Consider the following 13,217-nt stretch of genomic DNA (forward strand, 5'->3'; position numbering starts at 1 on the left):
TTAGAGTGACTACTCCTTGGTTTATTATAATTTTTAGAAATCTAAAGCTTCTCTGTTTTACAAGAAATTAGAACTAGAACCTGAAATCACTTAAATCATTTTTTAAATGTGCAATCTATGCAGAAACATAGCTAGTTAGTAAACAGACATCCCCATACTTAAAATTAGAGAAAGTTTTAGTTTTTCCGTGAAGGAGTTAAATGTGAATTTTTTTCTCTTTCTATATCATAATTATTTGGCTCAAGCAATTCTGGAAAAAAACCCCAAGTTTTACAGTTTGACGTTAAAATTATTAATATTTTAGCAATATCACAGGAAGCAGTTCAACAGCATTTAAAAAAAGAATCTCTTCTTCAAACACGCATTCACCCACATAGACTTAGATCACAGTTTTGTTATGCTCTTACCCGTAAACATGCCTCTGACTATAGCAAAGGAAAAAACCACCAGGAATCTCCACACACATTTTCATGCTGATTCCAGTGTGCTTCACTGGATATCTTTTCTATACCTGCCTCATCAAAGGTTTCATAGCAGTGCTGCAGCACTGGGAAAGGAAGGAGGGTTTAGAACGCTGCCTAAAATGCCACCTTAAGGCCTACAGGCTATAACAAATAACCAAGACTCGAGAAAACAGCAACAAGCTCAAGATGGCGATGCAGTACGACTCCCGCAGCAGCAGCCAGTAATAAGGAAGGTTATTCAATCCCATTAGCCTTTTAGCCCAAAGAACCCCTCCTCCTCCCACTCATTCAGGCTTTCACTTACCCTTCCTCTTGGCCTCTTCACTGAAGACATTTTTGGCGTCAGACAAAGGCTTGCCCTCTGCTTTTTCACCACCCCAGGCAGTGCTCAAGAAAAAAGCATTGAAAGAAGATTCCTAAATGGCCTATTTAGCAAGCTGCAACCGAGAGATGCACAACCCTCCACAAACACACATTGTGATTTATCAACACATTTCTGCCTTGGCAAGTTTATATCCACTGTTCATCCTATTTAGGTATGAAAAAGGCCGTACACCCCTCCTAAAGAGCTGAGTTTCCTCAATAGCTGTAAGCAGATAGCCAGATTCCAACAAAGCACAGAAAGAAATGAATGCACAAAGCATCAAAATGCATCAGCATGAATATTAGAGATGTCGTTAAAAATACTGACTCCTTCTGCGGAAGTAGGCCAGCAGATGGTGCTACCAGTTATTATTCCATTAGACTCTGCAATTTAACCCCCGATGGACTGTTCTTCCCTCCGTGTAACACATTAACTCTTGCTCTGCCACTTCCTGCAGTCAAGTTTTTAAAAAAACACCTAAAACCTGATTTTAAGAGCTCATCTGAAAACTAAAACTGTGGTGAAACGGCTTTATGTAGCTATCAATATTAACAAACAAAATCCGGTGCAATTTTACTGGAGAAAATTACTTTTCTCCAGGATACCATAAAATACTGGAAGTAGGAAAAGAGCCGACGAGGAGCAAAGGGTTAAGGGGCAGGTCATGCAAATGAACACAGAACAAGTGACTTCTCTTTAAGAAATTAGGTAAGTTCTCTTCTGATTCTTCTAACAAAAAGCTAACAAGGTTACTTTTCAGACAGACGAAGCTATTTTCATTTAAATTCTAAAGAGAAGTTTAAGATTTCGATAAAAACACAGGAGAGCTGTCAGTATGCCCACAGAGAATAAATAACAAGTTATATTTTTTCCTTATTTAAACCTGGAGAAATATATTAGTTTATTTTCCTAACATAAAAAGACTCATAAAACCTTCCTGACCTTTACCCTTCATAATCTATTTTAACTGAACAGTGGAGTTTTTCAGATAAAATTCTAGTTTCAGTTGCTGGCTAAAAATAAATAACAAGTCCTCCTGAATTTCAGGAACTTTTCTTCCTGTAAAAAGTCGAGACTGTTTTAATAAGTAATGCCCTAACACACCTAAAACAAAATTTTCACTGCTTCAAAATTCAAGTTTACTTCTTTATTAATACCATGTTTTTCAGTTGGTCCTGGAAAGTTATATGATATTTCTATCAAAGAACATTTTTTGTTTCTTTCCTTTTAAGCACCAAAGGTCTCAGAATGGGGCAACATTATATGACCAATGTCCAGGAAAGACCAATCTGGGCAGCAGGGGAAGAAATTAAAGTTTAGAGAACCACTAATGGCAAGGAAAGGACCTGACTGTCCTGAGAGGTCGTTCACAAGAACCACTTAGTGCATACTAAGTGCCAGGTACTACTCTAAGTATTTTTCACATAATAACTCACTTAATCTGGAACAGTAACAGGGAAATGGCAATAATGGAGAGAAGAGGAGTAGCAAATGGTAGATGTACTCTTACAGCAGTATTACAAAATGCTAGAACAACCTGAGCACAAGCAAAAAAAGTCATAATGGTAACAATAGTACTAAGAGCTAGCACATATTTAATCCTTTCTGTATTCTAGGCACTATTCTTCATTATATGTGTGCATATATATATATATACATACATACATACGCTCAATCTTTAAAACAACCCTGTTAGGTATATATATACTTATAGCTGAGGATACTGATATATGAAGAAGTAACTCACCCCAGATCACCTGGTGAAGCAGGGATTAAAAGGCAAAGAGCCTTGTTATGAGCACCAGCCTCCTAATCATATGTGGTTCAAACAGCATAATGTACACAGATTGATCTGAATATAAAAGAAGCCAAACGACTTTCTCAAAATTGCAGAGACACTAGCAATAAAGCTAGGATGAAAGGAATTTTTTCCTGTGCCCTTTCCAAGATGTAGAAATCAATTAGATACGGGCAGGTAAAGAGCAGGGAGCATAAATGCTTAGTTTCTAGACCAAGTGCTGGTTTAGGAGAAGGTAAAAGAAATAGGATATCTAGTCAAGAAAGGATGTATATATGTGTGCAATAAGTTTAAAAGCTCTAGTAACTGAAAATTTGAAGACTGGATCCTCAGGGAGGTCAGGGCTGGAATGGAAGATGTCAATTCTCTTGTTTTCTTTCAATATCTTTAACTCACTGATACTATCCTCAGAACCTAGGATGATTTCCAAAATATCTCATTTCTCCCATTAAAGCTTTTCCATTCTATTACTTGACTCAAAATCCCAGTTATTTAACAATAAATCTTAATAGTAAACAACAGTAACGAAATCCATGGTCAAGTATTTCTTCTGCTATTAGAAGACAGTATTCTTTTTTAAGATTGTATTTATTCATTTGACAGAGAGAGAGAGAGAGATCACAAGTAGGCAGAGGCCTGCAGAGAGAGAGAGAGTGGGAAGCAGGCTTCCCATTGAGCAGGGAGCCTGATGTGGGTCTTGATCCCAGGACCCTATGACCTGGGCTGAAGGCAGATGCTTAACCATCTGAGCCACCCTGGTGCCCCTAGAAGACAGTATTTTAAAATTATATTCCCACAGAACATCCATACTGAGGTGTTAAGTAAAACATTTTTAATGTAGGTCATTTCCCAACCCACACATATATCACAAACATGCAAACGGGTAGCTGATATGCTTTTTTTTTTTTAAGATTTTATTTATTGATTTGACAGAGAGATCACAAGTAGACAGAGAGGCAGGCAGAGAGAGAGAGAGAGGGAAGCAGGCTCCCTGCTGAGCAGAGAGCCCGATGCGGGACTCGATCCCAGGACCCTGAGATCATGACCTGAGCCGAAGGCAGCGGCTTAACCCACTGAGCCACCCAGGCGCCCCGATATGCTTTTTTCAATGCCACAGTCTTCCTCTTTTCCCTTATATAAACACTCATTAAATTGTCAGCTCTACTTAATTGTATTTTGTTCCATCTTTCTCCCCATTCCACAGCTCCTGCTGTATCAACTTTCCACTTATTATGGTTACGCTGTAGTTATACAGAAAAATATCTTCCTTATCTGTAGGAAATACATATTAAAGTCTTCAGTGGTGATGTAACATCAGGTCTGCAATCTACTTTCCAATTCTTTACAAAGTGGAAGAATTTCTTTGTACTTCACCTGTGACTTTTCTGTAAGGTTGTCATAGTTTCAAAATACTTTTTTTAAACAGAAGTTGTTTAGAAATCAAATATAAAGGCAGAGGTCACACTCCCCCCAAACCTATATGATAAATGAAAAAAAACAAAACCACACAACAAAAAGGCTTATATTAGTATATATCTAAATTTTATAAGACAAAGAAGTCATAGTGAAACATAATGATGATCTCATATGCGATATATTAATTATGTTGATAGCAACTGAAAGGAATATATAGAAGATCTGATATATCGTATTTTGCTATGGGGTAAAATCAAGGATTTATGGTATGAGTGTTTTTAAACCACAGCCACAGGTCATGACCTAATAGTAACTCATGATATAAATTTAGTGGGTACAGACCAGCACTAAAAACCATGAAATAGAACAGAATGAAAAAGTATGATCTCTAGCCTTTATGAATGCCACATATTAGAAAATTAAAAAACTTTCATACCATCTGTTATATCTTTTTTCCTTCATGACAAAAAGACGCAAAGAGATTTGTTCCAGAAATTAGATGTGCTAAAATCTGAGGGTGAAGTCAGATCTCTCTTTTCTTGGTGGAATGATTATCCCACTTACTCACCCAACCCACACTGGGAATCTGTCCATTTCAAATATTTTAGTAGCATACAAATAATTTATTATTGGCAGGAATGGAAATTATAAATTTCCAAGAAGGGGAGAATAATCACATGGCTACTCTACATGTACTATAGGTTACAGTCTCATCTGTTGGGGGAATGTTCTAGTTCACATATTTTTATTTATTTACTTACTTACACACTTATTTATATTATTTATTAGAGAGAGAGAACAAGCAAGTGAGCACAAGCAGGGGAGGGGCAGAGATAAGGAGAGAACCAGACTCGACTTGGGGCTTAATCTTACCAGGACGCTGGGATCATGACCTGAGCCAAAGACAGATGTTTAACTGACTGAGCCACCCAGGTGCCCCTATTTCACATATTTTTTTTTTTTAAGATTTTATTTATTTATTTGACAGAGAGAGAGAGACCCTAAGTAGGCAGAGACACAGGCGAGGGGGGTGTCAGGGGGAGGGAAGCAGGCTCCCCACTGAGCAGAGAGCCCAATGCAGGGCTTGATCCCAAGACCCTGAGACCATGACCTGAGCTGAAGGCAGAGGCTCAACCCACTGAGCCACCCAGGGTCCCCTATTTCACATATTTTTAAAGTAATATGAAAGACTAAAAGGTCTCAAATATTAAAACAGAAGAAATTTCTTAGTAAGAATAAAACAAAGAAAAAGGAATTTTCAACAACACAGATAAAACTGTGTGATAGCTAAAAATCTTCCAACTTTTCTCAGGAGAGAGGGCTGCTAAGCTTCAGGCCCGGGGGTCAGAGTGGACAGAGAGGCTCCAATAGAAGACAATATAAACAGAACAGAGATAGCAAGTCATGAGTGAAAATGAGTGTTACTGCCTGCAGAGATAATGCGGACAAGAGAGCCAATAGGGAAACCCCAAAACACCAAGTTCAAGTAATTGCAGAAGAGGAGCTAATGAAGGAAAACAAACAGCAACCTAAGAATGGTAAGGTCAGTCTCAGCAAAAGGGTGGTGTTATGGAAGCCAAGAGGAGAGCACTAAAAATTCTGCAATCAAAAGGAAGGCAAATATAGTAATATGATATTAAAACTTACAAAGCATTTTAGTTCTCTTAATTGTTTATGATAAGCCAGTGTGCTAGTTTTAAACCTTTTTATTTTAAGAAGAGTTATATTATTTACTTAAATATTCATATAAAACCAACCTTCTAAAAACAATAAATTTGTAGTTTATCTTAATAATATGTGCCAAACATTACTGTGGTGACTTCTTCTGGATTTTATTTATTGCATAGAACATGTTTTTTTCCATAAGCCACCAATAAAGACCTGCTTTAAATGAGAAAATAAGGGGAAAAATTGGCCCAAGAGCAAATTATAATCTGTCAAAGACTTTTTCTGAGTTTTACCCTTATATCTATTTTCAGAGTTTTTGATGGAAGCAAAGCAATTATTTTACTTGCTTTCTTCACATCTGTGAAGTGCCATGTTCACAAACTAAAAGGCCTACTCTCATCTCGTGACCTGTACTAGTACCCAGGTCTCCAGTTCTAGCTAACCATGACATTCCTTTCTTTTTTAAGTGTCATCAATCTTGAACTTTACATCGATAAGGTAATACTATTAGAACTGTTGCCTTTATTTTAATCATCCACATAGCAATTCAGGCAAATAGTACATATTCACAAAAGCTGTATTTTTCTTAATACTAATTTGTTTTATGACTTACAGCAAATACGGAGAGAGAGGGAACATGTTAGAGGACATCATTCAGTGTAATCAGCAAAATCGAGAATGTGGGAAATTCTACATATAAATGACTCAGTCTCTTCAGCAAAGGAACAAAACAAAGAGATTTAAGACTAAATGATAAAAGAGAAAAAAAAAAGAGAGACACTTAAAATACGTATCAACCAAATGTAATGAGTAGCCCCTGTTTTGATAGAGACCTGAAAAGATCAACCGTAAAAATACATTTATTAAACTACTAGGGAATTTTAACTTAGACCAGATACTTAACTATGAAGGAATTATAATTATTTTTTAGGTATAAAACTGATTTTACAGTGTTTTTTTTTTTTAAGATTTTATTTATTCATTTGACAGAGATCACAAGTAGGCAGAGAGAGGCAGGCAGAGAGAGAGAGGAGGAAGCAAAGCAGGCTCCCCACGGAGCAGAGAGCCCGATGTGGGGCTCGATCCCAGGACACTGGGATCATGACCTGAGCCCAAGGCAGAGGCTTTAACCCACTGAGCCACCCAGGCGCCCCTACAGTGGTGTTTTAAAGACAAAAAGTGTTTGACTTCTAGCTATTTAAGTTGAAATATTTATAGATGAAGTGATATGACTGAGATGTGCTTCAAAATAATCCATGGAGGGGGCACCTGGGTGGCTCAGTGAGTAAAGCCTCTGCCTTCAGCTCAGGTCATGGTCTCAGGGTCCTGGGATTGAGCCCTGCATTGGGCTCTCTGGTCAGCAGGGAGCCTGCTTCCCCCTCTCTCTGCCTGCCTCTCTGCCTACTTGTGATCTCTCTCTCTCTCTGTCAAATAAATAAAAAATAAAATCTTTAAAAAAGAAAAAAGAAATGTTATATAATAAAGAAACTTAAGAAGTTATATGCTGGGAATAACAAATAGCTTGGCATAACAAGAAAAGGTACATATAGAAAATGATAAGCAACAGGGACTAAAACGTAATGGTTTAAATTATCAAAAGTGTTATAAGTTATGTTAAAATATCTGGACTTTACGCTGAAGGAATGAGGGAATCGATAAATGATTACATATAGAGAAGGGTATCCAATTTTTAGATTTAGGGTTGCTAGGCGGTTTTAGTAATAATACCTGAATACTTGATGAAAAATTTTATTCATTTATTTTTGAAAACTTTTATTTATTAAAAGGCCATACATGATATGAAAACAAGTAATATTTAACCTTTTATGTTAGTGTGTGTTGCTTTTGCAATGCTGTATTGTTTAGAAGTTCATCTTCTGCTTCCACATAAATCAAAAGTATATTTCAAAAACATCAAACCATGAAACCTCACAAAGTTCACTACTTACTTGACAAAATTAAATATACTGCATTCACCAGTCCATAAATTAGCTACGACACTACAAGGTATGCTCAGCATAATGTTGTTATTTAGGGAACAGGCTCTGGAGTCAGCTAGCCCCAGGTTCTAGTCCTAGTTTCATCATTTACTTGGGCCTCAGCTTCCTCATCTGTAAAATGGAGATATAACAGTACCTACCTTGTGATACTAGGGCTGTAGTGAGGCCCAGCGGAAAATGTGCTTACTGTGGTGTCTGGCAAACAAACAATCAGAGATGTTAGGTATTACTGTTGTTGCTGTGATGTGACACTGTGCCCGTCTCAGGGATCATCTGTATCAGGGGGTGTATGATGTCAGTATACCTTATTATTCACTAGGGATGTTGAATTTGATTGCTTGGTTAAAGTGGTGTCTACCATGATCTCTACTATAAATCTCTCCTTTTATAAATAATAAGGATCTAATGAGAGTACACAAATATCTTGTTTCTCATATACATTTGCCCAGTAATTCTAGCATGCATTGACAGTTGTTGCCTATAACAATTATTGTGGTATGCAAATTTTCTATTCCTATCATTTCCCCCCATTTTTAATCGAAATTCTACTGTAAATAAAGCTGTCTCTTCTCTCCATTCATTCAGTCAATTATTTATATATAGCGCATTATTATAATTATATTATATATTAATATATAATATAGCATATTAATAATTACAATATATCAATAACATACATACTATAATTTTACTATTATTATATTTATAGAGCATATACTACACTATATAGACTCATGGATATTTATTTTATTCTATGTGTTACAATCTGGTACTATGATTATTTACTTGTTCAAATTGTCCCAGCTTTGGCCATGTAGAATATGCATGACCATTGCCAGATAACAATTTAAAATATCACCCCAATTAAAAAATCAAAATATTACAGATAAGTATCACTTTGGTAAATCATATTAACTTCCTATAGCATCTTTCCTAAAATTCTTCTTAGGGGAAAAAATTAAAAAAAAAAAAAAAAAGCAAATTTAAGTAATTTCTATAACCAACGTGGGGCTTGAACTCAGGGCCCTGAGATCAAGAGCCACATACTCTCCCAACTGAGCCAGATGGGTGTCCTGAAAAGAAATTTTCTAAAAACTTGTTGAATACGTTAATTCACAAACCATTTTACAGCCCAAAAGTTTCCACAATTTCTGGTGAATTTTCTTATCTCATTTCATGATATTCCTATGTGCTTAAAAATAAAATCAAATCTTACTTCTAACTGCACATGAAAGAGGTCAGGCACAGATGAGACAAGTACACGTCTATCACACTGGTACAAGAGTAGAGTTCAACTCTTTAAAAAAAAAGCACCATTTTGTTAAGTATTGCCTACCATTCCCACATAGGTGACAACTGATCCAAAGTTCACGAAGCATTAAAATTTAGGATATTCTGTTAGGAATCAGTAATCTTTCCAATTTCTAAAGCAGTTTATGAAGTCGCCGTCATTGGTTTTTTTCCCTAGCGCAAGAGGCTGGGGTGGGGGGGTGGCATTCTGACAGAACCCAAGGTGAAGGACACTCTTACAGCTTGGATGGGTCCTGGTAAAGAGGAAGGGCAACAGCGTAAGGAAATTAACCGCGCAGTTACAGAGTTGTCTTGGTAACACTAACCACCACAATCTCATTCTTCTGGCAATGTCTCTGAATGTATTAATAAAATAAATACCAAGGAAAACACCTCTTTCACATCTTTTAAAGGGGAAATTGAGCATCAGTTATGTTGAAAGACACTTAGTTTTTGTATACACTGCATTGAAAAACCAATGTTAATTTTCAGAATCCTGAGATAATTTCTTTTTTTTTTTTTAAAGATTTTATTTATTTGCCAGAGATAGAGAGAGAGAGTACACACAAGCAGGCAGAGAGGCAGGCAAAGGCAGCGAGAGAAGCAGGCTCCCCGCTGAGCAAGGAGCCCGATGCGGGACTCTATCCCAGGATCCTGGGATCACGACCTGAGCCGAAGGCAGCGGCTTAACCAACTGAGCCACCCAGGTGTCCCCCTGAGATAATTTCTAAAAAACTATTAGAATACTCAAATGATTGTTAACAAACATAAATGATGTGAAGGGGAGGCTGATACAGATACATTTGCAACAAGGACAAAATAAGGCATTTAAACCTCATCTACAGTCGTAGGCAAAAGAAATAGAATTTTATTGGATGTCAAAGAGTAGCTATATACAAAGAGCCAAAAGCATTATAGAAATCACAAAGCATATGTGATTTTGCCATATTAAAATTTCACCTTGCAGAATGCAAAGTAAGTAACGTGCGGAATTGTGTCTCTGGATGCAATTCTAATCACAAGAGAAAAAATTACTTGTGGAACCAGAAGTGATGAGAACTGTATGAGAATGATAAACAGGCCCTCCTGGGGTCTATAACCATCTAGGCATAGCAGTTGTGTGTCTCTGACTTTATAAAGGTAGAACTTTTAAAGTTAAAGAAGAAAAAAAGGTGTCATCATATGACCTGAAACTATAAAATGATGGGCAGATCAGTAAGGTAGGAACCTCAAGTCAGGACTCAAAAACAAAGTTCCAATACTATAAGCAGAAGTGATTCTAAGGTGGGAAAAAGTGTCTAAAAATATTGGTTGTAGCCATTCAGATTTCAAGGAGCATAGCACAGAAACAGAATTAGTAACAACATGAGAGGTACTGACCTGTAATACTATTGATAAGTCCACAATGCCTTAAGATTTGACAAATGACTAAGGGCAATTAAATATGTTCCCCTGGCTGTTTTGAACCAGAACAGCTAGGACCTTGCAGGCACCATGCGGGATGGTGGGGTGCATGGGAAAGGAAGGGTAGGGAAGGAGGGGAAAGAGGACAGAGAACATAATTCAGATAGGAAAGGGTGTCACCCTGATGTTGAGTCCCAACATGGCAGAGTCATGCTACATTTCTTTTAAAAATAGGAAAAAGCAAACCTAATCCTGTCAAGTGAGCCCCTCCAAAATTTATCCAACTGATTCTACTTCCTCAGTTTGCACTAAACCCCTTCAAATGAGTACTTTCAGTTTAAATTTGTGAACTGGTGCCCTCTGGTCAGTCTCCTGGGTTCCTACTGGCCTTTCATTTTAGCCTAATCTCTCCTCAGCCACCCTACCATTAGTTCTTGATTAGCCTTCCTCTTAGTGCATACCCAAAAACGCTAATTTAAAAAAAGTCTTATGAGGCTGAATCTATATACAGGCATGCTTGCACACATACACAAAACAACTACTTAAGTAAAAAATAAATGGGTGCATGCCTTAACAGCAGCTCATGTGAAAATTTTAGGGAATTTTAGCTCACTGTAAATGAAATGAATGTATGGTGTAATGAGCTTGCCAAAAAGGCAAATTCAATCTTAGACTGCACAAACAGAAATGTGGTATAATGAACAAGATAATTACAGTATATTCTACTTTCACCAAGAGAAATGTATTCTGTTTTGGGTTTAAGACGAACATGAGCTAGATCACTCATACAAGACATATTATTTGAGTACATACTACTTGCCAGAATTGTTACATGTGCTGGGAATAAAAGAGTAAACAAGATGATGGAAGTTGCTTCTCTAATGTAGCTAAGATTTTAGAGAGGGAGTGAAGAGAATAGGAAAAACATTAGGTAAAGGATATGCAAAGAATGAAAACAGGATGATGTGATTAGAAGTGGTAGGGTGATCATTTTAGAGTGGATTCAGGGAAGGTCTAACTGAGGAGGCCATTTATCCTGAAATCTGAATGAAAGGAAAGACTAGCCCAGCAGTCTCTGGAGGAAAGATGAATCAGAAATCATCTTAAGCGAGTATGAGAAAGCAGCTACAAAGCAAAATGAACAACATACTGGTTTTATGTCTTCCTAAGTTTCCCTACTGAATAATATTACTACTAGCCATACTATACTTCCCAGGCTGTTCATCTAGAGACTATCCCATGGAAATGGGTACTTTTGCACCTCAATTCTTCCTAGTAAGCTGATTCCTTCTAGTAATAGGCCATCAGTATTCCCAATGATCTCATTGTTTAAGACAATGTTGGGGTTTTTTAAAAGATATTTATTTATTTATTTATTTATTTATTTGACAGAGAGAGAGAGAGAGAGAGACAGCAAGAGAGGGAACACAAGCAGGGGGAGTGGGAGAGGGAGAAGCAGGCTTCCTGCTGAGCAGGCAGCCCAACGCGGGGCTTGATCCCAGGACCCCGGGATCATAACCTGAGCCACTTTATGGCTGAGCCACCCAGGCTCCCCAAGACAATGTTTCTGAACTGTGAGTTGAAATCTCCTTTTGAATCATTAATTCAGTGAATAGTCATTAACATTCTTTATAAGTGAAGCAGACCAGTGTTTTGTAAAATGTTGGTTATATCTTAATAGACACACATCCCTACAAATACACATTCCACAAACATTTTATAAAGATACTTCTATACTGGGTCCAAGTCAAAAAGGTTTGAAAAATGTTATAATAGGGTAAGGAAAATTTCAATTTCATTTCATAGGAGAGTTCAACCTAGACTATTGTTTTGGTCTATCATGTTTTGGAGGTGTTGGCTAACAGAATCAGAGGAACAAAATCCTATACTTACACTAGGAAGCAAGCTCTACAGAGCAGGGATGATGTCTGTGTGTACCCAGAGACCAACAACCTATATATCACACAGAATAAAAAAAATTTGATGAATGAATGAATGAGTAAAGGTTGAATAAACCTTGAGAAAACTTGTTTTTCTAACAGTAAACATAGTAAAGAATTTGGCCTTGTCCAAGGAGAGATGTGGCCTCTGCCCTTAGCTTCTGGGAGGTAATGTAGGTCATACCTATAGGAATGTCTTTAAGGTCAGGAGCTAGCCATTTTATATCATATGGTGGGGCTGGTCACACCAGAAAGACCAATCACATGACTTGGGGGGAGGGGTTTTGAATCATCTATTATTAGTCAACCTGGAGGCTGAGATCAACCATGTGGGCAATCAGTCATGACTATTTGAGGGACCTCCAATAAAAGCTCTTGACACTGAAGTTCAGGTGAGCTGCTCTGGTAAACAATACTCTATGTCTAATATCACACATCAATGCTGGGACCTGACTCCATGGGGAAAGCTTTGTGGAAGCATAGAGCTTCCAAGACTGCTCTATGGGCTTTTTTTTTGTGGCTAATTTTAACCTGTAGCCTACCCCATAATAAGCCATAACCACAAGTATAATAGCTTTCAGTGAGTTCTGTGAGTACTGCTAACATATTATTAAGACTAAAGGTGGCTTTGGGAACCCCCAGAGTTTTCAGTTGGTATCAGAAGTGTGGACAGGTTTGGATTTGTGTTAATTTTGCAGTGTGACTAACCCTTGAGTAATACTATTCACTGAAAAAAGAAAATTTGATGAGAAAGAGATCTTGATCTGAAAAGTATCTTCAAATGTTAGCTCCAATTAAAAATTTTTTCAAAAATTTTTTGACTCATGAAAGAATGAAAATGAAGATTGGTAATGATTCCATTTTACCAGAGGC

General features: G+C 37.3%; 1 protein-coding gene across 12 annotated transcripts in view; it reads right to left on the reverse strand.

The window, feature by feature from the left end:
* The window catches only part of CHD9 (chromodomain helicase DNA binding protein 9), a 212,261-nt gene that overhangs the window by 97,302 nt on the left and 101,742 nt on the right, over positions 1 to 13,217 (reverse strand). The window contains exon 2 of one of the 12 annotated variants that reach the window (XM_032854474.1): positions 769 to 851. The exons of 8 other annotated variants lie outside the window; for them this stretch is intronic. In XM_032854474.1, the coding sequence (XP_032710365.1) occupies positions 769 to 798 (30 nt within the window). In that variant the 5' untranslated portion in view covers positions 799 to 851. Of the gene's footprint in view, positions 1 to 407; positions 687 to 768; positions 1,168 to 8,926; positions 8,951 to 13,217 lie in introns of those variants that run through there. 3 more of the 12 variants (XM_032854478.1, XM_032854476.1, XM_032854477.1) reach the window with 3 other exon arrangements.

Source organism: Lontra canadensis, unplaced genomic scaffold, assembly GCF_010015895.1.
Source record: "Lontra canadensis isolate GAN:19392208 unplaced genomic scaffold, GSC_riverotter_1.0 scaffold8, whole genome shotgun sequence".
Classification (NCBI taxonomy): domain Eukaryota; kingdom Metazoa; phylum Chordata; class Mammalia; order Carnivora; family Mustelidae; genus Lontra; species Lontra canadensis.